We start from the raw sequence: 26819 nt of genomic DNA, 5'->3' as shown, positions 1-26819 counted from the left end.
AGCGCCACGGACATGGCTGAGAGGTCAATGGGCGACCCACTGGGAGACCGCTTCTGGTGCGGGACTAAGAAAGGTAGGTGACAAACCCGACTGATAAGACATTGCTAAGAATGGTTTGAGACAAACCAGACTGATGCGACATTCCTAAGAAAGGTAGGAGACAAACCAGACTGATACGACATTCCTAAGAAAGGTTGGAGACAAACCAGACTGATACGACATTCCTAAGACAGGTAGGAGACAAACCAGACTGAAACGACATTCCTAAGACAGGTAGGAGACAAACCAGACTGATACGACATTCCTAAGACAGTTAGGAGGCAAGCCAGCCAGCTAGCTGCTAGCTGTTTATCTTTCCTTTGGACAGGTGGATGGTTGAGGTGCATGCCTTGAAGTCTTGGTCAGAGCACTCCTACCTCTCCCACATTCTTTTTTTCCAGTTGCTTTTCAGTTTCCCACATACCTTCTATTGCGCATTTACATAGGTTTTGAAGGCATAAATTCTGCAGGTACTGCCATCAGCCAGGTGTGTGACTGAGATGTATTTATTTTGGTTCAATTATAAATACGATAGAGTTTGTGGCTACTTTCTTTTACGTTCTGAGCGTGACTGAAATATGACATGCCCTGCTTTACATTCGACGTAGTCTGTCATCCAGAGGGGCTGTAGTGGAGAGATTGAGGGATTGATATGAGAGATTATTGGACCCCCACAGTCTGCCCGTCAATGGTTAATCCTGACTGGCGCAAAGTGAAGTAATCATCCTGAAGTTTTGGCTGCTGCAGAGCTGTGCCGTGTGGAAATCTATGGCTCCCACAGGGGATCTGGGAATGAGGAGGACTGTTTCACATTCCCTGCTGACATCAGATCCCTGTGTCTGCTGGAACTTGTTTACCAAACTTTCAAACCTGATTCTCATTACGAAATGTAAAGTGGGATTTTTGGCACGCGTCTTACTTTTTCTCCTCAGAATTGAAACATTGATGTGAAATTAAGCATTGCTCGATAGTCTGACAGGTTTTACAGTAATAATGATGGAGTTGATAAACTTTACACCTTAATGTAATACACTGTAAATCTGTCAGACTCCCTTATGGGCCCGTGGTTTCAGTCCTTGCTCATTGGGCTCCTCCGCCAGGATCTGCAGGGGGCGCAGTACCAGTTAGGTTGGTCAGGGAGCGCACCACTGTCCCCCACCGAATCTCGGCTCATTAGATTAGACAAGTAGCAACACTGGAAGTGGTAGAGGTGCTTATTTTCTGACTTCATATTTCTTTCCACTCTGGAAAAGGAGAAGTCGTTGTGATCCATGACTCATGGAGTTGATATTTTTACCTCGAGCTCTGCACCCAATTTATAGCCATGTGTGTTTCGTGCCTCTGAGAACTCAGCCAAGCTGCTCTCCCTTAATAACACCTATGCTGCTGCTAAAAGGATTATTGATTAGATTTTATTAATACCACTACGCTGCTGTTCACTGATTATTGATTGCCATTATTAGTATCTATTTATCCTGCTACTGGTCACTTGCTCCTGTTTATATTACCGGTAGTATATTATCATAAGTATTTCTACGTATATTCTTGCTACTAGTCACTTTTCAGCCCTGTTAACATGTATATCCACCTATCACGCCTACACTGACACTCACTAACACCTATACACACACTAACACCTATACACCCGTTCACCATCACACACCCACCCACCACTTATTCTGCCGACGTGTTATTTATTCATATTCTTATCATTTATCCTGCTACCAGTCATTTTCTCCTAAGCCGTGCCCACATGTACATATCTACCTCCACTATTCCAGTATGCCCGCCCATTGTACTGGCACTGACCCTGTATATAGCTTACATTCTCCTTTTTATTTCATTTAAATGTATTTTTATACTAGGTTGATATTGAATACTGCACTGTTTGGAAGCGCTCGCAAGTTAAGCATTTCACTGTACTTGTGCATGTGAAAAATACAACTTGAAAACTTCATCTTGTTTAACACACAATAGCCTATTCTTCAGATGTGACGTCAGCATAATGTTTTTATATAGGTGAACTCTGCCCAAGAGAAAAGTTCTTGGCACACCCACATTTTATGTAGAAGCTTAGTTTTTACCACTTAGCCATTCTGACTTGCTTTACTTGGTTCCAAAACGATTTCATTTATTAGGCAGCGTCTGGAGACAGTTCTAGCTGGGCCGAGTTTGCAGAACAGCTCCTGGAGTTTGCCATTGATCTCCGCACAATATGTGTTTCTCTCTCTCTCTCTCTGTTTACCTCTCATGGACTCAACACCCTCTATGTCAACATGCCATAACTTTCTTCCATTCGAAGTTGATGTTTAATTTCGATTAGCCGAGAACAGTCAACTTGTTTATTTTCCTCTCAATGTGTGGAATGCCAATGGCACCTCTTTTTCTCTCCTTCTCCTTCCCTCTTTTAGCCAGCTCGTGAACAAAACACTGCTCTTTTGTCTGCAACAGTCCTTTGTGGTTTTTCAGTCTTTCCTTGTGGTGGTCTTACCGACAGAGGCTGTCCATTGCGATGCCAACTCACCCACCACACCTCTCTTTTCTTTTCCTCTGGTTTAGAATTTCATGCCAAGTCACACCAGGGACGCTGAAGCCGTCCATTTTGGATCTCACTAGATCATCCCAAATTAGTCGCCCGCTTCGTGCCAGGGGTTAATCTATGCTGCTCTGGCCCGCTTGCATTTCAAAGGTGCCATTCAAGGCTGGCCAAGGTGCTGATTGGCACGGCCCGTGAAGCTCCCATTAACAAGACACACTGTATATCAAGGTCACCTCAGTGAATGACCTATCTGGCCCTTAATGTCGCTTGATGCCGCTTGATGCCACTCGGGTCATAAACCATTTTATAACAAGTGACCAGTCAACCTGTTGACCTATTTTGAAAGGATCTTCCTGGATATAGTCATATTGACATCAACATTAATCACCATGTCCACGGTTGCCTTGTTACCCCAACCTATAAGTTTGTGATTTTCTCTCTATAAGTAGCCCATTTTAAGAGGTGTTATCGGGTTAAAAGTACCCCTCCAGCTGGTTACAGTACTCCCCAGTCGAGAGATTCCGGGGGGGGCGAGGTGACATGCGAGTCACACACGTCAGCTCTTGTTCAGAGTGGACAGCTGGACGCTTGTCCCAATCTGAGGGGCGGTCATCCTCAAAACCAGATCAAGCAAGCACAAAAGCAATAGGGGTTGGAAATGTGTAATTCCACAGGACAGTAGTCCAACCTAACACCAGTGTCTGGAGATGTCTGGAGATGAGTACTCTTATTCCCTGTAATGATACTGATATCGAAAGTGAAAGTTACTAATGGTAAAGAAAGGCTGCTTTCTTACTGTAATGTATTTGCTGTGTAAATAAAACTGGCAAATTATTTGTTGCAGCCCATGCTCTAGTGAAAGCAAATGGCTGTCAATTCCAGGGTTGCAGAGAGGACCACGTGTCCACTTGAGTCACTGCAGTCCCAAACTGCCTTCCAACAACATTCTACCACAGAAGCACTTTCTACCACAAAACAAAATACACAAGATTCCCCATCATTACTCTCATACCCCTTGCTGTATTCAATTGCATTTAAAAGTCAGCACTCAGATATACAGTGCATTCGGAAAGTATTCCGACCCCTTTACTTTTTCTAAATTTTGTTACATTACAGCCCTATTTTAAAATGGATTAAATAAATGTTTTTCCTCATCTGGGGCGGCAGGTAGCCTAGTGGTTAGAGCGTTGGGCCAGTAACCGAAAGGTTGCTGGATCGAATCCCCAAGCTGACAAGGTAAAAATCTGTCGTTCTGCCCCTGAACAAGGCAGTTAACCCACTGTTCCCCGGAAGGCTGTCAGTTTAAAAAAAAGTGTTCTTAACTGACTTACCTAGTTAAACAAAGGTTAAATATATTTTTTTAATATATCTATATATATCTGAACAACAGTTTTTTTGAAATACCTTATTTACATAAGTATTCAGACCCTTTGCTATGAGACTCTAAATTGAGCTCAGATGCATCCTGTTTCCATTGATCATCCTTGAAATGTTTCTACAACTTGATTGGACAGATTCAATTGATTGGACATGCCTTGCAAAGGCACACACCTGTTTATATAAGGTCTCACAGTTGACAGTGCATGTCAGAGCAAAAATCACGCCATGAGGTCGAAGGAATTGTCCGTAGAGCTCAGAGACAGGATTGGGTCGGGGCACAGATCTGGGGAAGGGTACTAAAGAATTTCTGCAGCATTGAAGGTTCCCAAGAACACAGTGACCTCCATTCTTAAACTGAAGAAGTTTGGAACCACCAAGAGTCTTCCTAGAGCTGGCCGCACGGGGGAGAAGGGCCTTGAGGAGACCAAGAACCCGATGGTCACTCTGACAGAGCTCCAGAGTTCCTCTGTGGAGATGGGTCATTCTGGAAGGTTCTCCCATCACTGCAGCACTCAACCAATCAGGCCTTTATGGTAGAGTGGCCAGACGGAAGCCACTCCTCAGTAAAAGGCAGATGAAATCCCGCTTGGAGTTTGCCAAAAGGCACCTAAAGGACTCTCAGACCATGAGAAACAAGATTTTCTGGTCTGATGAAACCAATTGAAGTCTTTGGCCTGAATGTCAAGCGTCACGTCTGGAGGAAACCTGGCACCATCCCTACGGTGAAGCATGGTGGTGGCAGTATCATGCCGGGGGGGGGGGATGTTTTTCAGCGGCAGGAACTGGGAGACTAGTCAGGATCGAGGGAAAGATGAACAGAGCAAAGTCAGGCCTAATCGCCCAACATCAGTGCCCGACCTCACTAATGCAATTGTGGCTGAATGGAAGCAAGTCCCCACAAGTCCCCAAAAGTCCTAGCTCTAATTCAGAGCATGTGGGCTCGTAATGATATGTGGTCTTTTTAGTCATCTACAGACCTATCATAGGTCAGTTAGACTACCTGCAGTACTGTTGGGTACTTACTACCTGGATGTGGTTTGTACCATTATTCGCAGGAGAGAACTTTAATGTTTTGCTGGTGAACTCAGCTGTCAATGGCTGAGTCTTGTGATGTTGTCAGTGATGAAGCATCCTGTTGACTTGCTCTCTTTATTTTCTCTCTTACATTCTTCCTCCCAGAGACAGATTGTGGGGGTCTCAGTCATTTATTAGCAGCTGTAATTACATCTACTAGCCACATGAATTTGAGCTTCAGTTGATTCCTGGACATATTACTCTCAATGCAACAGATACACACAACTGGTCTCTAAGACATATCCTGATGACCTTTGTTTTTCCCTGGAATGGCTTGGAGTCTGATATCAGAGTGGGCAGGCCGTAGGCACGTGTCTTTGACGGACATTGAGCCCCAGAGCACAGAGCCTTTACAGTGGGCATGGAGCCCAGTCAGAGTCCCTGGTGTGTGTGCTGACATGTCTATTCTGGGCAGAGTGGGTTGTCTGACACATCTAAGCAGACTTACCAGGAACAGCATCTGGCTGGAGTGGACTCTCCTATGATCTCTCTCTCTCTCTCTCTCTCTCTCTCTCTCTCTCTCGTTTCTGATTATCTCGTTCTTCATCTCTATCTATTATCAAAGTTGACTTCCACTCCCTGGCCCGACGTTGTCCCATTGCCAACTTCGACAGTTCAGAGATAATGAACAGCTTATTCAGTACAGTGGAAACTCAACTCGCCGTGTTTGGAGGAGGAGGAATGCTGCCTACGACCCCAAGAACACCATCTCCACCGTCAAACATGGAGGTGGAAACATGCTTTGGGGGTGTTTTTCTGCTAAGGGGACAGGACAACTTCACCGCATCAAAGGGACGATGGACGGGGCCATGTACCGTCAAATCTTGGGTGAGAACCTCCTTCCCTCAGCCAGGGCATTGAAAATGGGTCGTGAATGGGTATTCCAGCATGAGAATGACCCAAAACACACGGCCAAGGCAACAAAGGAGTGGCTCAAGAAGAAGCACATTAATGTCCTGGAGTGGCCTAGCCAGTCTCCAGACCTTAATCCCATAGAAAATCTGTGGAAGGAGCTGAAGGTTCGAGTTGCCAAACGTCAGCCTCGAAACCTTAATGACTTGGAGAAGATCTGCAAAGAGGAGTGGGACAAAATCCCTCCTGAGATGTGTGCAAACCTGGTGGCCAACTACAAGAAACGTCTGACCTCTGTGATTGCCAACAAGGGTTTTGCCACCAAGTACTAAGTCATGTTTTGCAGAGGGGTCAAATACATATTTCCCTCATTAAAATGCATATCATTTTATAACATTTTTGACATGCGTTTTTCTGGATTTTTTGTTGTTATTCTGTCTCTCACTGTTCAAATAAACCTACTATTAAAATTATAGACTGATCATTTCTTTGTAAGTGGGCAAACGTACAAAATCAGCAGGGGATCAAATACTTTTTTCCCCCACTGTACGTGGGTCTAGGCATTTAACCAGTTCATAGGTCATTGTGAGACAGTGGGTTGTTCAGTTAGCACTTTGTGCACAAACAGTGCATGAAATCCCACTGATGGGCAGTTCTAAGAGGAGGGCACAGGGCATGTGGATGCAAATTATCCCTAATGAGGAGTGCTGGCATGGGCAGAGGGGCACAGCTAGGGGACATGGCATGGCACAGTGAAATTGGGGGATGGTATTAAGGTGTCTATTGCCAGTTTATAGTTTTTAACAAGGAGCACATTTTCTTAAGGAAGTAATAGGGTCATCTCTGTTCATTATAACCTGATAGATCATGATCTTTTTGAAATGGATGATTAATTGGATACATTTCCTTTGAAAGCAAAAAATAAAATTGTGATTGATAGTGAGTTACAGAGCTGTCACTGTCATTGAAAGCAAGTCTAAGCAGCGGGAGATCTGTTCTATGTGCGCTGTTTCTATGCTTCCCTTGCTTAAGTTTCGTTTTTTTCTTCTTTTACTTTCGGTTTTGTACACCAGCTTCAAACAGCTGAAAATCCAATCTTTTTGCTTATTGAAAATATATTTCACAGATTCTCAACAGTCGTTTTGTCACAAACTGAAATTAGGTGAACTATTTGCATTTCAGCAACCAGGAAATGGGGGAGCGATTTCTGCATATTGCAACTTAATATGAATCATGTAGGAGTACAAACGCACAACTGCACAACCTTCCTTTCTCTGATTAGGCAGACTGTAGCATGCCAATGATAATCCATTCCATTTCTTTCGTAGTTGCAAGGAATGTGTTTGCAGTACATTACCTTCAGCATTCCTTGTGCTTTTACGCTATTAAATGTGGCCACTGACCCTTCTTGTGAAAGAGTTGCTAGTCTTGAGTTATGGTGTTTTATCATTTAGCTATCATGTTGCAATAGAATAAGCATTCAAATGTTACACACCTGACCCAGATTGTGATTTATAATGGAACATTTTTGGATTTTACCTTTATTTAACTAGGCAAGTCAGTTAAGAACAAATTCTTATTTTAAATGATGGCCTAGGAACAGTGTTCAGTGGCAGAACTACAGATTTGTACCTTGTCAGCTCAGGGATTTGAACTTGCAACCTTTCAGTTACTAGCCCAACGCTCTAACCACTAGGCTAGCCTGCCGATTATGTAAAAAACAACAGTAATTGTGTGATGGTGGGGACACAGGCCTGTGTTCCAAACAAAACAACAAGTGTGCTTGCTTCAGTTCCTCAGTGGCAAAACTAGGAGAGCTAAAAATAAAACTAAGCACTGTGCTGTTGAAAGCTCTTTTCGTGAGTCAGAAAAGTGCATTGAAACTACTTTCAAGTTTGGACAGGTTTGTGGTCACTTGGAGACACCAGTTAGTCCTCTCACTCAAACCCGTAATTGTTTTTTTTCTTATCTTCCCCCTACTCCAAAATTACAGTGAATATTCGTATTATGTTGAATGTATCCAGAGTATTTTCAGATGTTGTTATTGACAAATGCTGTGAAAGGTACGGTCAAAGTTAAAATGCACATAAAATCAACATTGTAATGTTTGGATTCAGTCTTGTGTCAGGTGAACAGTTGTGTCCTCACCTTTTGGTCTGACAATTTCCCCATCATTTAGAAAGTCTTTCCTGTCAATTGCTTCCCTGGTCATGCATATGCTTTTTATAATTCCTCTGTTAGAAAGATGTACATTTGTCGCTATATAATGCATAAAAACAAGTCTTCGGTGTTCATGAACTATTATTGTGGCAGTATGCACTTTTTTAAATGAACGCCTTAGATCTAATTGCATGCAGTTAAATTTAACGAGCTGTCTGTATTCTAAAATGTAGACCTAAAGAGCGCAATTACATCAGGTGATTATTTAGGATGACTTGATTGGTGATGGAACGCTGACTTGTGCCTATTGTATAGTTTGGCTGAGAGCGCAATGCTAACTGTTGCAGACAGCTGTCTGTGAAGTGACAGTGGAGTCAAGATGCCCTGAATAACATATTTATGTTATTTCTCTCTATATCCTGAAAGAGGAATTTTGAAGCATTTATGTAATCCTAAACTGCACAAAGCACATAAAGGCTTCATAATTCATAAAGGGCAGATTAACTGACTGATATTATCTCATAGAACAAAACTGTTTGTTCATCCCAAAACCCTATTTTTCCCCATAGGGATGGCTGAACGAACCATAGTTTACTCATTTCCGGGTTTTAGGACTACAAGCTGGTGAGCTCTATTTGACTTGCTCTGAACTGGAACACTGTCTTGTATGCCTGTCGCCATGGCGATGAAAAAGAAAACCTTTTTTTGTGGTTGGAAATAGTAGCCTATGCGTTTCCTCATGGCATTTTTTTGTGTTGTCGCCACAGGCGTTACTCACATACTATCTATCCGTGAGTGTCAGACCCACGTGTTTGTTGTACCTGATAAGTGTGTGAACGGAATATAATTTAGACTAATGAAATGTTCTCTCTTCCCCTAAGGGCACTTTCTAGTTTTCCTCTCTTACACACATGAATGAATGAATGAATGAGAGAGAGAGAGAGAGAGAGAGAGAGAGAGAGAGAGAGAGAGAGAGAGATCCATCAATCTCGGGGAGGGTAATCTGATCTCATGTTCCTGGGTGCTGTGAAAGGTTAGCTATAATGTATAGGCTCTTTATATAGTCGAGTCAGGCAATATAAGTTCACTGGCTATATCAGGGCATGAAGCCTCCATGTGAGCTGTTTGGACAGTGGGAATAGTGGTTCTTACAGCCTGTTGCATCACTTTAATGGGTTACATTGGGAGAAGTTGGTGAGATTATTTTATTTCCTCTTCACTTGGTGCGCTAACAAAACACTGACATGAATAGAGTTGAATTAAATCAATTGTTTGATTAGTTATATGTGTGCGATCTGGCTTTACCTCTTTGGCTTAAACAAGATGGATTAGTGAAGTAAGTTCAGTCCATAGGGCTATTTGTGCTTTCCACCCTGACTTGTCTAACTATCAAGTTACAGTATTCTAATTTTAGTCGGTCACATCAAAGCCTATGTCCATGTTACCTTAGCTGTGGCTATAGCCTATCTATCTCTTATCTCTCACATGATCTATATGTGTCATACTATATTCAAGAAGAAAGTGTGTTTACTCTCTTAGGCATGGGGTCTGGAGACACGCCGTTTTTCAGGCAGATCCTCTGTGTGTAGGGCAAAAGTCAAGCAGCCAGTGATACCGGATCTGAAATGTGTAAACCAGGGTGTTTGAGGGTAACAAGCCTCCCGTAAGTCAATGTCTAGTGTGTCTCTGCAGTGTAGGATGACATGCCTAAAGGTTGTCTCCCCTTACTGTCGCTAGCTAATCTCTCCTGGTCCAACCCACAGTGTGTGAATGTGAGCACGCGTGTGTGGGTGGGCGTCTTCTTTTAGCAACAGCCCTGCATGTGCTCAAGTACTACAGAGGTCTGTTAGTAGCTTCCATTCATTTTACTTTTCTTTCTTTCACTCGCTTATCCTAATCTAATCTCGATCGCGCACATTTATTCACCCCCTCGACAAGTCATTTTCCGCCTTCTGCCGTTGTTTAAGTTTGTTTACTCTGAAGGTTTTTTATTTTTTTTACCCATGCCAACTTTTCCTCAACTGTAGAGAGAAGGTAGGAGGAGCCGTTTGGAGCAGTGTGCCTCTCTCTCTCTTTCTCTCTCCTTCTGACACTGCTGCTGCATGCGTCAGACCGGAGTCTGTTCACTTCCAAGCAAGTCTGCTAAAGGGTGGAACAGTACTCTTTTGACTTAGTTTCTGGAGTTTTCACAAAGTTTTCTCTGTTTCCTCAACCGTTCAAAGGCAACAAGAAGAGAGTGAAGAAGCAATAAGAGAGAATAAGAGGATTTATTCATACTTTTTGTGATTCGATTGAAAAGCACTTGGCAGACGGTTTTAGCCACTGGACCCTTTCACAGACTGAGAAGTGAGGTCATCCTGTAATTCATTCTTCCTTGGCGGAGTGGCTCCAGCTTTGCTGTTAGTCATACTTTGAAGGGACAAACCCACACACACATACACACACACACACACACACACACACACACACACACACACACAGAGCAACAATGGTGGCCGGAATGGTGATGCCCTTGGTGGACTTGAGGGCCATCTACGAGCTCCTGTTTCGCGATGGCGTCATGGTGGCCAAGAAGGACAAGCGGCCCCAGACCAAGCACCCAGAGATCCCCAGCGTAGGAAACCTGCAGGTGATCCGCGCCATGGGCTCCCTCAAGTCCAGGGGCTACTTGAGGGAGACGTTCGCCTGGAGGCACTTCTATTGGTACCTGACCAACGAGGGCATTGTTTACCTGCGCGACTTCCTCCGTCTGCCTGCTGAGATCGTCCCCTCTTCCCTGCAAAGGGTTCGCCGTCCAACAGCCACCTTGGCCGTTGCCCAAAGGGCAGCGCGTGGGGTCCAGTCAGTGGACGGCCCCACATCTTACGTCCCCAAACCTGGCAGGGAAGAGAGTCAGGAGGCGATGGCTGAGCGCCAGGTCTACCGACACAGGAGGCTGGACGCAGCCGAGGAGGAAGGCCCCTCTGACCGAACGCCAAGGTTCAGAGGTCGCCCCATGGCCACCGAGCCGGTCAGATCAAGAGCACCATGGGAATCTGAGGCCCAGGCCCAGCCTCCCCTGAGGAAGGCACGGGGCTTCCACACTGAGGCTTCAATGATGGAGGAAAGCCAGGGGAAGAGGGCATCCACGGTTACCTTCTCTCAGACCACTGAGGCTAGTAGCAGAAAAGCAGTGGTGTCCTCCCAGGAGAAGATCATCACTAAGGTCCATGCAGAAAGGCCCCAGGTGGTTCCGGTTCAGGAATCACAGGTCAGCATCAAGTCAGTCTCCTCCAAAACAGCCCTCCCATTAGCTGTTACTGCAGTAACTAGTGCTGCTGGTGCTGCAGCAGTGAAGGTCTCAGCTGAATCCTCTTTCAATAAAGCAGGTAAAGAGAAGCCCAAGAAAGCTGCAGCAGTGACTGTCCCTGAGGAGACCCCCAAAGTCTCTGCTGAACCTGTCCTCAGTAAGCCAGCCATCTCAGCACCCCTGCCCCCTACTAAAGAGGTTAAGGAGGAGAAAAAAACAGAAGTGAAGGTAATTCCGGAACCCAAGAAAGCATCAGAAATTACTGTCCCCCAAGAGACCCCGAAACTCTCAGCCGAACCCACCACATCATTCAAAGTTGACATCACTGCTCACTTACCAGTGGTCAATGGCAATGACGGTGTTGTCACTGAAAAGGTTATCGAAACTAAGAAAGTGATGATTGAAGATGGCTCCAAATCAAAGAAGAAAAAAGCAACAGCGAAGGCTGTGATTGCTGAACCACCTGTCACAAAGGTGTCCTCAGACAAAGGACTGAAGACCCCAGACAAAGAGACACAGGAGCCTGCCAAACCCCCACCAGCTATTACATCATCAATAAAGCCCAAGGATTCCGAATCCACAAAAGAAACTAAGGCTGAGGTTCGAAGGGAAACTAAGGCTGAGGTTCGAAGGGAAACTAAGGCTGAGGTTCGAAGAGAAACTAAGGCTGAGGTTCGAAGAGAAACTAAGGCTGAGATTCAAAAATCAAATGAGGCTGATCGTCAGACCTACAAACCAGCAGTGGAACAGAGCAACACGAAATCTGTAGTATTACAAGATGCACCCCATCCCGTTGCAGCCCCTCCAGCTGAGCCTCCAATCACTGTCCAAGTGCAGGAGAAGGCTGAGACAAGCAATAAACTGACCTCAGGCTCATCTGGAAAAATATCCCACAGGTCAGAGATGAGTGTCACTAAAGTGGAAATGGTGACAGTGCCGAAGACCATAAAAATGGCGATGACACAGGAAACCCTCAAACCTGTGGAGATGACCTTTACACTGCCACTGCAACCACCACAACCTGCCATAGTGCCGGAGGCTAAAGCCCCTATAGAAACAGCTGTGGTTGATTCATCAAAGGCAAAAAAAGCTAAAAAGAAAAAGCAGGTTTCTTCCCCAGACCGTGAGACCACAACCACAAAACCATTATCCCCACCTGCAGCTGAAACATTATCAGCAATAGAGGTGTCGCTGACCAGGACCACCGTTAAGGTTGACCACCCAAACACCCCCGGGGCAAAAGTAATGGACTGCTCTCTAAAGATGCCTCCGGAAAGAATGTGGTCTGAGGAAACCAGCGTGGCAGCAGCTGTGCAGGCTGGGTCCCCTGCTTTAGACAAAGGAGAGGCGGAGCCTGCCCAGCCCTCTGCTGAAAAAATCAAACGGGAGGACCCGAAACCAAAAACCTCCTCTGCGAGGGAAGCACCCGTTGCAGCCGAAGAGACAGCGTCAGCCAGAGCAGAGGCACGGGCCAGCCTCCACACTGAGCAGGGGGAGCTTCCTAGAGTTGTTGCACAACACTCAGCCGCTCTAGCAGCAGCACAGAGCACAGAGGAGGAGAAGGAGAACTGTCTATCTGTTCCTCCCAAGGCCTTGGAGAAGGACAACAAACCCCCACAGACCACTGCTACCACTGCAGCCACCACCCCTCTGCCAGCACAGCCTCACCTGGAGGACACCTGTGACCAGCCTGTAGACGAGGCCAACATGAGGAAGAAGATAGTAGTGGTGGAGGAGGTGATTGAGGTGCAGCACATAAATAGCCCACAGGCGGTGGCTGGAGGAGAGGTTCCTCCTTCTGTTGAACCTGAGATAACAGGGCAAGAACTGGACTTTGATGTCCTGCACGCACTGGCCATCGAACGGGCTCTTCTGGCCGGGGGAGCGGTGGTCGAGTCCGCCCGGAGCACCATCTCCGACGAGGACTGGGACCACTCTCTGGACGTACCTGAGGAAAAGACCTTCCCCAACTTCATAGAAGGTTTGAGACAATTTCTTGTTTCCCCCTATTTACTTCCTGTCCTGTGTGTTTATTGTGTGATGTCACTGTTGCTGAGGTTTCCTCCCCTGTATGTACTGTGGGAAATCCTAGGTGGGCGTTGTGGTGATGGCACTACCATGTCTTTTACCATGTGCTATTATGTTCTAGTTGCATAGTGGTATAAACAGTGTTCAGGTTATTGTACTTGTTGGTTTATGCATCTTTCCTTTCAGAGTATATCCTTTGAAGTTCAAATGATGGTATTAGTTTGGTCAGCAAAAATCTGTATTATAGTCCCAGGCCTTAGTTTCAGTGTTTGATTTATATTCTGTTATAGAGCCTGGTTGCTCTTTAGGAATAGTTTCAGTGAGATGATGAATGAGTACAAACCAACTACGATGAAGCTGTGATTTAGGCATCTACTAATAGATCAGCATGCCTCTATAGTAGTTCACTCCCTAATGTATATTCATATCCTATCTGTTTCACTGGCAGGGAAGATAACTCAATCCTACACATACGATGAAGTCAAAAATGTGATAGATGTTCATGCGTAGCAGCATATTGTTGTACAAACAGCAGTGCCACCTGACTTTGAGTTTAGACTTAAGCAATGCGGACTTAAGCGATGCACGCTCACTGTCTCCCTGCCAGAAATGATTCAGACCTGCAGTAATTCCTGCGGTGTGGCTATGTGCAACGCCTAGCTTACTCCCCTCCTGTCTTTTCTCTGTGGAGATGACCTGCGTTATAAAGTGAAGAAGAGAATGAATGAGAGAAGGGGGTGTGGTGCTTTTGAGAATCGCTCTCTGTGTTTTTTTTTTGTCAGGAAGGTTGTGTTCTTGGCACTGTGATTTTTGAACGGTGATCTCCAGTTCCTGGTTTCCCCTCTCGGGTGTGATAATAGTATATGCCTTTGTGTGCGTTATCGATCAACAGGCTAGCAATAGGGGGCTTGGGAACAGTATGTTATTATACCTGCTGGCAGCTCCCTGCTCTCCACCCCAGATTGGCTCACGGAAAGGGCTGGAACGTGCGTATAAATGTTGCCAATGCCATCCCATCTTGTTGGCTTTGACGGAACTAAAAGTATAAATCTCTGTTTCTCTGCTGTTGTTTGTTGTTATTAAAGCAAGATGCACGTTGGTGACAATTTGGTTTTGAGATTTATGGATTGTGGGTTTTGAGATGTATTATGTGGGTGTTAATGTGTATATACTGCAGAATATAACCCTCGCGCAGAGTGGCGAGAGAGCAGTACACATGGGCGTTGTCTGTACTGTTGCGTGAGCGACAGAACAGACAGGAAATTGGAATAGTTTGTTCATACCATAGCTGTACTATTCTGGGTGTGAGTTCTCAGTTCCGCACGTCACACTGCTTCTGCAGGTCTGGAGTGAATTAGCAGCGTTGCTCACATGACAGGCAGTGGTCAAGCTGTGTTCGTCATCAGGTGGATGACTCCACTTTCAGCGATTTTAAAGTTAGTGTGTGTGAACAGATCACCTAGTCAACAGCGTTTAGAGCGTTTGAGATATGGATCAAATAACACATTTGGAATAATAACAAACTTCTTCAAAATGTCCAGTGGCATATTGTTATACTGTATGTTAGGGCATTACATTCCTTTTTGTTTTGGCATCAGTGTGAAATGTAAAGAAATAAGGTTCCTTGGTCTTTATGTGAATACCATGGGATAAAAAAGGCTGTATAACTGATCTGGCAGGGAAGCCCATCATGCTTCAGAGTGCCATCCTAACCGCAGATAATACCGATGTTTGCTAACTCACTGCTGCCACCTACAGTGGATGATCCATAATAGCCATGTGTATGCGCTCCTTACCCCAGAAATAACCACTGTAAAAGCGTAGTGTCTTTCTCTGGGCTATTTTTTTATTCATTTTGGAATGCATGTCATGTGACCAATCATGTAGTTTGTCAATCATACCGTAAGCTACGTTAGAAACAGTATCTATGTGAAGGAATACATCTGGCAGTGATTGGTAATGACTTCAAATGGAGATGTTTAGCAGACACCACATTGGTATGAGGGTGTCTCTTCATGTCTGAAGATCCTAGAGCATCTAGTATTCATGGTCTGCAATCTAATTATATAGCTGTCGGATTTAGTAATACCCTCAGATACACTACGCCTACTTTTATACTGTGACACTGTCTGAGAGTCTCAGGACTCATTCAACCCTTTCTTAGACTTCTGTCAATGTGGCTATTTTTATTTAAAAAGGCAAGTCAGTTAAGAACAAACTCTTATTCACAATGACGGCCTAACCCGGGCGACGCCTGGCCAATTGTTGCACCGCCCTATGGGACTCCCAATCACGGCCGGTTATGATATGGCCTGGAATCGAACCAGCGTCTGTAGTGAAGCCTCTAGCACTGAGATGCAGTGCCTTAGACCGCTGCACCACTCGGGAGCTGGCTCAGAGTGACTGGGAGATCTACTGCCTCCATTAAAACAGTTAACTCACTGTAATGTAAACTATGGAACAAGCACACAGATCAATCGCATATGTTCATGTGTAGAAATCAAAACGGGGATCTTTAGATCTGGCATTGACATGTTCGTATCTTGTCGCTTTAAAGCTCTTTATACATCAGTGACTCTTGATCTGGGAAATCCCAGGAAATCACTTACTCTGTGTCTGTGACATTTGCAATCGTGTGTGATGAATGGATAGCACTCCATGTTCAAACAAAAGCTACAGTGTTTATGATAAGTGGGGTTGCCTGCTGGCGCCATGCAAAAATATGCGCACACGTGGGGCACCCAACCCCAACTCATATTTCTGACAGGCCATGTTGTTTTCCTAGGCTTCTCTCTACTCGGTTCACGGCATTCCCACATGTAATATGTGACATGACCAGCAACTCTCAGGATTCTCCTCTGTCCCTTCTCATTCTAATGGCTCACGATTGTGGTGTGGCGTATGTGAGTGTGTGAGCCTAACCTTCCGTGAGTGAAAAAACATGGGGGTCGAGCACTGTTAGCCGTCACGCTATCAGTAGCCTGCGGTGTGACATCGCAGCGATGAGCGTGTTGAGTACAGTGTAAGGCTGTACATCTGGGCTTTGCTGTTGTGCTCAAAACAAGGTTGGGTAGCTCAGCTGCTCCTATGTCTTTCCGCTGACACCACCAGGCATGTCTCCTGGGCTGGGATGGCACCTGTGTGTTTACAGGCCGGCTAATGAGGAAAACACGTGTTGCTCCATATTTCTGAAATAACGAGATGAAATGAGAGATCGTACTTTGTCTGCTTGCGCAGAATTGGGATTTGCGTCACACGCTTGACGTCACACGGGTCTGATCCAATTGTAGGAACTTGTATGAAACAATGTAGATCATAGTATAGTGTATCGCTGCAGTGTATAAAGGTTGTGTAACATAGTTCTCTCACAGAAGCCTGCTGGGTATTGTCTTCCAGCGTAGGCAGGCAGAGTGGTTGCTATAGTTGGAGCAGAGCTGGCTCACATGGAGGAAAAATTCTGCTGGAACAACCAGCGTTAATTATAGTTTGTAATGCAATGTAATGAGTGCAGCCTGGCTGGCTCTTGTCAGAGTGACTGGGAGATGTACTGCCTCCGTATAACAGTAAACTCACTGTAGTATAAACTATGGAACGAACACACATCAATAGCATATGTTCCTATAATGAGTACTAGGCCAAGATGAGCTGATGTTAGGTATTTCACATAGTACATATTGGATTTTGGTCCTTGGTCAACAACATACATTAGAAGCTACAGTGCCTTCAGAAAGGATTCACACCCCTTGACTTTTTCTACATTTTGTCACTGGCATACACCTAATACACCATAATGTCAAAGTGGAATTATGTTTTTAGAAATGTTTACAAATGAATCCAAAATGAAAACCTGGAATGTCTTGAGTCAATGAGTATTCAATCCCTTTGTTATGGCAAGCCTAAATAAGTTTAGGAGTAAAAATGTGCTTAACAAGTCACATTGTAAGTTGCATGTTTAACATGATTTTTGAAGGACTACCTCGTCTTTGTACCCCACACATACAATTATCTGTAAGGTCCCTCAGTCGAGCAGTGGATTTCAAACACAGATTCAACCACAAAGACCAGAGAGGTTTTCTAATGTCTCGCAAAGAAGGGCACCTATTGGTTGATGGGTAAAAAAAAATGTGCAGACATTGAATAATCCCTTTGAGCATGGTGAAGTTATTAATTACACTTTGGATGCCATATCAATACACCCAGTCACTACAAAGATACAGGCATCCTTCTTAACTCAGTTGTCGGAGAGGAAGGAAACCACTCAGGGATTTTGTCAGGAGGACAATGGTGACTTTAAAACAGTTAGAGTTTAATGGCTGTGATAGGAAACTGAGAATGGATCAACAACATTGTAGTTACTCCATAATACAAACCTAAATTACAGAAGGAAGCCTGTACAGAAAAAAAAATATTGCAAAACATGCATACTGTTTGCAATAAGGCACTAAAGTATTGAACTTTTTGTCCTGAATACAAAGCATTGTGTTTGGGGCAAATCCAACACAACACATCACTGAGTACCACTCTTCATATTTTTAAGCACGGTGGTGGCTGCATCATGTTATGGTTATGCTTGTCATCGGCAAGGAATATGGAGTTTTTAGGATAAAAACCAAATGAAATAGAGCTAAGCACAGGCAAAATCCTAGAGGAAAACCTGTTTCCGTCTGCTTTCCAACAGACACTGGGAGACAAATTCACCTTTCATCAGGACAATAACCTAAAATATAAGGCCAAACCTACACTGGAGTTGCTTACCAAGACAACATTGATTGTTCCTGAGTGGCGTAGTCACAGTTTTGACTTAAATTGGCTTGAAAATCTATGGCAAGACTTGAAAATGGCTGTCTAGCAATGATCAACAACCAACTTAACAGAGCTTGAAGATTTAAAAAAATAAATAATGTGGAAATATTGTATGATCCAGGTGTGCAAGGCTCTTAGAGACTTACCCAGAAAGACTCACAGCTGTAATCGCTGCCAAAGGTGAGTCTAGCATGTATTGACTCATGGATGTGAATATTTATGTAAATGAGATATATCTGTATTTCATTTTCAATATATTTTCAAAAATATATAAAAACATCTTTTCTCTTTGTCATTATGGGGTGTTCTGTGTAGTTTGGTGAGAAATCCATGTTGAATTCAGGCTGTAACACAACAAAATGTTGAATACTGTAAGTGAATGGGTATGAATCATTTCTGTATGTGGCTCCGGTATGACTATCCTCCCCTGGGTGTTGAGAGGAGGGAAGGGAATGGATTCTAAATAGTAAATGTTGATTTTGTGACGTGTACACACACATGCCCACATGCACGCTCACACATAAAAACCCACTCCCACAACACTCACCCATATACAAAATACTATAGGGTTTCTCTACTCTTTTCAACGGTCTCAGAACCATTTGACCTTCAACACGAACCTCCCAAATTGTAACAGTATGTTTTTCAGCAGCTACCCGCCTGACGTTCTCTGAGTCTAGATGGAACATTAACTAGAGCAGAGAGGGACTCCATGGTTTAGAGATAATAGCTGAGCTTTCTTCACTAGATATATAGAACATGTACATATACATATATAGAACATATACGTGGGGCCCCTTTATGGCTTGGTCGAAACTGGATGTGGACTTATGGTCAGTTAAATGAACAATTATGTGTTTTTCAATGTTGTGCATTTCTTGCACATTGTTCTTGTATTTGTTATGTCCAGTCTTTCTGTTGAAAAAAATACTTTATAAAAAATATCCTGTATAAAAAAATTTCATTACAAAAGGTTTAAGGGAGATAGCAAAGATAGCACTATTTCTCAGTTCTTCAATGTTCAAAGCCTTTTTAGGGACTTTTTTGTTGTTGCCTTTTTAGGCACTAACTCCTCATCACTCCAGAAATGTGAGTGATGTGTGTATGGATACCACAAGGGTGAACTATCTATCTGTTGACATATAGAAATGCAAACAGGAAGTCATGTCTTTGGACTACTCTGAGCCTCCAAGGGGTGTCGTAGTACAGCTCTATTTCAGAAATGACTGCACCTCTTTATTGGTTAATTTGGTGGAAATATTCCATGTCAATATTACTAGGAACTGTGTTTGGGCTATCGATAATCCTATAAGAACATCAGTTCCTAGCAGACAAAATATTGAAATCTTCGATCTCTGTAACTGATTTTCAGTTTCACAGAGCTCCAAATGGCCTAGTTAACATTGAACACATAATAGTGGTTTTAGAAAGGCCTATTTCATCCTCAAACACAGGGGACCAGAGAAAAGCTGTCTCAGAAAGTAGGTATGGTATTGTTGCGAATGGAACATACATTGTCAGTACTGTAATTCACAATGCCACAAGCACACTTAGATACATAGCCACCAATTTAAAAAACAAAATGCTATATCTAGCTAATGTTATACATTGCAAAAGCAACAAAGCAACATCATTAGTTCGAGAGGCTTGGAGATTAGGTCATGCCAATCTATCTCTCACTAAACAGGAGTGTCTTCACTGGCATTTAGACCGTTAAGTTTGACATTCCAAAGAAGTGACAAAGAAGACCACCAAGCCAGCCTGAGCCAGATTAGTTCCAGTTCTGGATATGAGAAATCAGGTTTATGTTAGAGTACATTGTAATTGACACGGTGCTTAATTGAGAACCACTTGTCCTGCTTCACCTGTTGATTTTTCACTTGTGTCTTCATGTCACATAGATGATAGGCTTTTGGCAGAAAGCTTAACTGACCGTAGTGGTATTAGATGATGGCAATATAGTAGGCTATTTGATGACAGTATTAGCTGATGGACTTACTTCATGTATGTAGGTACAGTATGTGCTCAGGCAAACTGTATACGTCATCAGATTCCTCTTAAATGGGTCGGGTCTCTTTCCTGGCCTGGCTGAAACCTGTGACATAATCTCACTGAATAAAGATCTCATCTGAGAAGGGAGGTAGCCTGGCGTAGTAGCAGCAAAAAATGGCCGCCAGGGTGGTTCCATCAGCTTCTAAACTGTGATGGTGTGATCATCTGTCCCTGTCTGGTATTTATAGCCCCACAGTAAGCTTCAATACCGCCCCTTGCCTCCCACTCCCCTCCCCTCCTTCCCCCTCCATGTCCCTGCCCCCCCCCCCCAGCCCTGTCGGTTCCCCTCGCTCCCCTTCTAATTGTGAGGCCACTAGAGAGCAGGCTGACAAATCCTAGCAGCAGGCACGGGGCTGTCAAAATTAAGAAGGTGGAGAAACGGGGCAGCGGAGAGCAAACAAACAGGAGTCCTCCTCTTTCCCCTCATTTCCCTGATTCGGCTCTCTCTGTTCCTCCTACTTCCTCTTCCTCTCTCTTTTCCTGACAACATAGATGAAGATCATACCTGGTAGGTCAACCGACTGGGGTGACTGTTGTTGTGGTCAATGTCCATCTGTCTCTCTGTCGGCTGTCCGTCTGTGTGTTTTTGGCAAACGCGGTGTGTGAAATGTTGTTGTGTTGCTGAGAGGGGGGCTGGAAACGCACATCGGTACTACACACAGACGCACATTCACCACACACACACACGTACACACTCACGGCCGCTTAACCGCAACCTTCAGCTACCGAAGTAGGGATTCTGTTCCATATTTAAACCTGTTGGCACTATGGCAGACTTGAATTGCAAATCATGTCTGATGACTGTTTAAAAAAAAAAGCCACCCGGATGGGACTGTCTAGTCCTCTGAGTTGGACAGACGTGCATCCAGAAAAATAGTGTTGTGACTGGCTAGAAGGATAGTGTTGCTCCATTTGAAACTCCTCTGTGTCTGTTTGGGCTATTTGTGAATACTGAAAAGCTGATTTAAAAAAAATATATATAAGGCCTACACCTGTTTTCGTGTCTTGCACAAGCCTTGCTCAAGCCACCAGTGTCGCCAGGCCATTTGGGATTGTTGTTGTTGTATGTAAGCAAGTTAACTGGTAGTCTATCTGTTTCTTTCATAGAGATTTAAAAGGCAGGATTATTTGGTGACTCTTTTAAATTGTCTGCGCTTAGTTCACTCTTATTCTCGAAGGACGTTCTTTTGCAAGATAGAGGTGATACTGGTGTGAAGGCGTGATTGATGGGCTGGTATGGTAAACATGCCGTTGTTAGATGTTGAAATCACAGCGAGACCTTTACCCTGGGATGACTGGCCTTACTTTGATTACCATTCTTCCTTCGGGCTGGGCTTTCTCCTTTTGGGATCGCTCCGTGACAGGACCTTTTTAGATAACACTTCCAGACCAGCCAGTCCCGCTGTAATTGACCTAACAAAGGGATTTGCATCACCTACTTCCTTGCGAAATACTGTAGAACTAAATCCTTGTTCAGTTGAACTACAATGTACTGTATGTGTAGAGGTTGGAAAAGAAGGGGGGTGGGGGACATTCATTGGGGAACATATGGGAGCGATTAGGCAGCAGTGAGAGAGAGAAAAGGGGAACAAAATGAACATTGATACTCTAGGATGGAATGAGTCAGAGAGGGGGTTCAATTCAACGTGCTAAGAACACAATACTCTCAACGTAAACTTCCACCTACTGTTATCGTTTACTTCAATTCTAACCATATTATCAGATTGTTTCAAGAGGGACAATAGGATTTTTTTACATCATTTTACGGTGGTCGTTTTTTCGAACCGTTCCTTCATTTGAAGTCTATCTTGCCTTTTTTGACTGCGCGTGTGTGTCTGTATGTTTCATGAACAGAGTCTAGTTAATTGCCCAGTGTGACTAGACACACTTTAGTTTAGACAGCCCTTTGCAGTGAAAGCAGACACTGTAAACACACAGAGGGTGCCCTGGTTATTACAGAACAGACACATACATTATAGGAACATACGTTCAGAATGTAGAGAGAGGAAGAGAAGAGAAAGAGAGAGAGAGAGAGTTGTAAACAGAGAGAAGCCTAGATGAGCGACAGAAGAAGTGTTGAGGGCGTAGCAGCGAGTGAGAGATAGCTAGGGGTTCACTGTGTTGGCCAGGAAAGGTTGAAACTGTCTGTCTTTATTTTTTAAACCACCCTCCCACCTCTCTTCTCCTCTGACACACCCACATGGCCCCACTCCCCTCCCATTCCATGCCCTGCCACCTGTCTGTCAGTGCTGCCAAAGTTGTCCTGGGCTTATCTCTGTCCTAATGCTGGCTGTGGCGAGCCCCCCAGGATCCATGTTCCCCGCCCTGGTGGTTTTGGGGCACATAGTGACCCTGATCGCAGTCTGGCGCTTGACGAGACTGAGGAGGCAAGGTAAGAGAACTTCAGGAGATAGGGAGAAAAGGGGAAAGGGCTTTTCAATCGTAATCTCCCACTAAGACACACTAACCTTAAGTAAAGGAGAGTCAAAGTCATAGAGTAGCCGGCTGTACCATTCAGTAGGTCTCCTTTTCCCTCTACTTCTCTGTCTCACCAGCCCTCTCTCTTCCTACAGTAACTCGGTCTCTCTCTCGTTCTTGCTTTACTCTCTTCAGCCCTCTTGTGTTGGAAGTTAACCCTCTAAATGCTGGCTACTATCCTAGTCATGTTAGCAGTCGTGGCATGTGGTAAGAGAGGCATGGGGGGGGGTGTAGCTGATCTGTTAATATCACTGTAGTTGTTATTCTTTGGATCTGAATCCGTGTCCAAGGTTTGAAAGGTCATTACTTATATCACAAATCGATGAATTGCAAATCTATCAAGCCTCTCTGAATAAATAGTAGCTACAGTATATACAATATTATATTATTATCACATTTTCATCTTGGCGTTAGCACAGAACAGACCATTTATCCGTTAGATTCAGATTGAAATTAATATGAGGGTCATAAGTGCCTTCCAGTACTTCCAACATTGATTTGATTTGCTGTGATTGAATTGGCTTACAACATGCTAATTTCAGCCTGCATGCTTACACCAGCTTTGCCTTTTACGAAAAGGTTGCATGTAAGGCAGTCCCTTTCATGCTTGACCTCTGTGGTCGGAGGGCATAACCCGTGGCAAGCCATGACGGTTGCGGGGTCTTTCCGTGCTGATACCACGTGAGCACCCGGTACGTGATTGAAGTGACCTTACCGCAGCAGCAGCAAAGGGCTTAGCTCTCATTACACAGTAAGTGCATGGTAACATGGGAAGCCTATCACCTGGTATCGTGGTGCAGGTTTTCCTGTGACCCGTTAGACCCACCAGAGCCATCATGACAAGTCACAACACTGAGAAAGCTTGAGGCGCTCCGCCTGACCACCCCACCTCCACTCCAGCGAGACTTAGCTACGCTTATTGTTGTAAGGTAGTTTGATGAGGGGCTGTCCGGTGTGAACAATGTGTAAGCTCCCAAACCTGTTTCAGTCATGGATAAGGCTATGCCTGTCGGCGTCGGTGTCGACCTGGTGTGTGTGTGTGTATGTGCCCACCTGTGGGAGTTGAAAGTTGCCTTGTATCCTTTTAGGTGGGGTTAAGCACAGTTACCAGGGTCATGGTTTAATGCACCTGTCAGGTTGGAGACAGGGCAGTGATGTCCCCACCCTACGGACAGACAGATAGCGTTACAGAGAGATGTAGAAATCCATAGGTGGGCCAGCCATTCAACAAGGAACACTGATGTCTTCAAGGTGCTAGTCTGAATCAACATCAGATCTGTGATGGGTAATGTCATACGGAGTGACACAGTCTGTAGGTTAAATGCATGAAGGGTTCTGTGTAACTAAATGTTAAATGTTGTTTACATGTCAGGCTGCTAGAATATGAGCCAGTGATTAGCTAGAATAACATCCACTACACCCAAAATGATAATGTTCTGTTAAACCCTTCAGAGTTGGTAAAGGTCTAAGTAGCTGGGGGCTACTCTAAGTGATTGTCACTGAACAGGAAGAGCATCAATGTTGGGCTCCTACAGAGAAAAAAACAATCCACAATAATATCATGACCTGGCATCTAGGTAGAATAACATCCACTATGTCATGTATGTTGTGAACACACACACACACACACACACACACACACACACACACACACACACACACACACACACACACACACACACGCATGCATGCATCAAGTTGAACACAGCAGAGAAGCATCATCAACAGTTAAGTAGCTGGGGGAATGCAGCGGGGGGAAGTAAAATGGTGAAGTAGCTGGGGGAATGCAGCGGGAGGAAGTAAAATGGTTAAGTAGCTGGGGGGGATGCAGTGGGACGAAGTAAAAGGGTTAAGTAGCTGGGGGGAATGCAGCGGGAGGAAGAAAAAGGGTTAAGTAGCTGGGGGAATGCAGCGGGTGGAAGTAAAAGGGTTAAGGAGCTGGGGGAATGCAGCGGGAGGAAGTAAAAGGGTTAAGTAGCTGGGGGAATGCAGTGGGAGGAAGTAAAAGGGTTAAGGAGCTGGGGGAATGCAGTGGGAGGAAGTAAAAGGGTTAAGGAGCTGGGGGAATGCAGTGGGAGGAAGTAAAAGGGTTAAGGAGCTGGGGGAATGCAGTGGGAGGAAGTAAAAGGGTTAAGGAGCTGGGGGAATGCAGTGGGAGGAAGTAAATGGGTTAAGTAGCTGGGGGAATGCAGTGGGAGGAAGTAAATGGGTTAAGTAGCTGGGGGAATGCAGTGGGAGGAAGTAAATGGGTTAAGTAGCTGGGGGAATGCAGTGGGAGGAAGTCTCATCAGAGTCAGTAAAAGGGTTAAGTAGATGGGGGAATGCAGCGGGAAGAAGTCTCATCAGAGTCAGTAAAAGGGTTAAGTAGATGGGGGAATGCAGCGGGAAGAAGTCTCATCAGAGTCAGTAAAAGGGTTAAGTAGATGGGGGAATGCAGCGGGAAGAAGTCTCATCAGAGTCAGTAAAAGGGTTAAGTAGATGGGGGAATGCAGCGGGAAGAAGTCTCATCAGAGTCAGTAAAAGGGTTAAGTAGATGGGGGAATGCAGCGGGAAGAAGTCTCATCAGAGTCAGTAAAAGGGTTAAGTAGATGGGGGAATACAGCGGGAAGAAGTCTCATCAGAGTCAGTAAAAGGGTTAAGTAGCTGGGGGAATGCAGCGGGAAGAAGTCTCATCAGAGTCAGTAAAAGGGTTAAGTAGATGGGGGTACTCTTGGTGATTGATGCTCTTCCTGTGCAGTGACAGTGACCAGGTGTTATCAAGGGTATCTGGTCTCCAACTGTCCTCTGTCACTGGAAGCCGCCTGCATGATGACAGTTCTGTCCCCCAACCCCACTCAATGCCTCCTTAGGTGGATTCCATCCTTAATATACAGAGGGATGATGAGAGTAGTGAGGATCACATACCTTTACCCACGGTATATTGGCTATATATCACAAACCAAAGAGGAGGATTATTGCTATTAACCTCTCTGGGCTAGGCGGGACGAATTCGTCCCACCTACGCAACAGCCAGTTGAATCCCGTGGCGCGATTTTCAAATACCTTAGAAATGCTATTACTTCAATTTCTCAAACATATGACTATTTTACAGCATTTTAAAGACAAGACTCTCGTTAATCTAACCACACTGTCCGATTTCAAAAAGGCTTTACAACGAAAGCAAAACATTAGATTATGTCAGCAGAGTACCCAGCCAGAAATAATCAGACACCCATTTTTCAAGCTAGCATATAATGTCACAAAAACCCAGAAGACAGCTAAATGCAGCACTAACCTTTGATGATCTTCATCAGATGACACACCTAGGACGTTATGTAATACAATACATGCATGTTTTGTTCAATCAAGTTCATATTTATATCAAAAAACAGCTTTTTACATTAGCATGTGACGTTCAGAACTAGCATACTTCCGGGGAATTTACTAACAATTAACTAAATTACTCACGATAAACGTTCACAAAAAACATAACAATTATTTTAAGAATTATAGATACAGAACTCCTTTGTGCAATCGAGGTGTCCGATTTTAAAATAGCTTTTCGGTGAAAGCACATTTTGCAATATTCTCAGTAGATAGCCCGGCATCACAGGGCTAGCTATTTAGACACCCAGCAAGTTTAGCCCTGACCAAAGTCAGATTTACTATTACAAAAGTTTGATTACCTTTGTTGTCTTCGTCAGAATGCACTCCCAGGACTGCTACTTCAATAACAAATGTTGGTTTGGTCCAAAATAATCCATCGTTATATCCAAATAGCGGCGTTTTGTTCGTGCGTTCCAGACACTATCCGAAATGGTAAATCAGGGTTACGAGCATGGCGCAATTCGTGACAAAAAAATTCTAAATATTCCATTACCGTACTTCGAAGCATGTCAACCGCTGTTTAAAATCCATTTTTATGCCATTTTTCTCGTAAAAAAGCGATAATATTCCGACCGGGAATCTGCTTTTAGGTAAACAGAGGAAAGAAAACAAAGCATTCGGTCGACGCGGGCACGCGCCTGAGTCTCACAGTACTGTAACCAGCCACTACCCAAACGCGCTACTTTTTTTCAGCCAGAGCCTGCAAAGCCACGATTCAGCTTTTTTCCGCCTTCTGAGAGCCCATGGCAGCCGTAGGAA

At 44.4% G+C, this 26819-nt stretch overlaps 1 protein-coding gene across 24 annotated transcripts in view; it reads left to right on the top strand.

Moving 5' to 3' along the window:
• The window catches only part of plecb (plectin b), a 189204-nt gene that overhangs the window by 74682 nt on the left and 87703 nt on the right, over positions 1–26819 (top strand). For 4 of the 24 annotated variants that reach the window (XM_045704571.1, XM_045704570.1, XM_045704567.1 and 1 more), the window contains exon 1: positions 9869–13314. The exons of 10 other annotated variants lie outside the window; for them this stretch is intronic. In XM_045704571.1, the coding sequence (XP_045560527.1) occupies positions 10533–13314 (2782 nt within the window). In that variant the 5' untranslated portion in view covers positions 9869–10532. Of the gene's footprint in view, positions 1–9868; positions 13315–20620; positions 20725–22484; positions 22609–26819 lie in introns of those variants that run through there. 10 more of the 24 variants (XM_014168058.2, XM_014168049.2, XM_045704578.1 and 7 more) reach the window with 6 other exon arrangements.

Source organism: Salmo salar, chromosome ssa02 (assembly GCF_905237065.1).
Source record: "Salmo salar chromosome ssa02, Ssal_v3.1, whole genome shotgun sequence".
In the NCBI taxonomy this organism is placed as follows: Eukaryota; Metazoa; Chordata; class Actinopteri; order Salmoniformes; family Salmonidae; genus Salmo; species Salmo salar.
The sequence above is the reverse complement of the archived record's forward strand: the minus strand, read 5'-3'. Positions and strand labels throughout refer to the sequence as shown.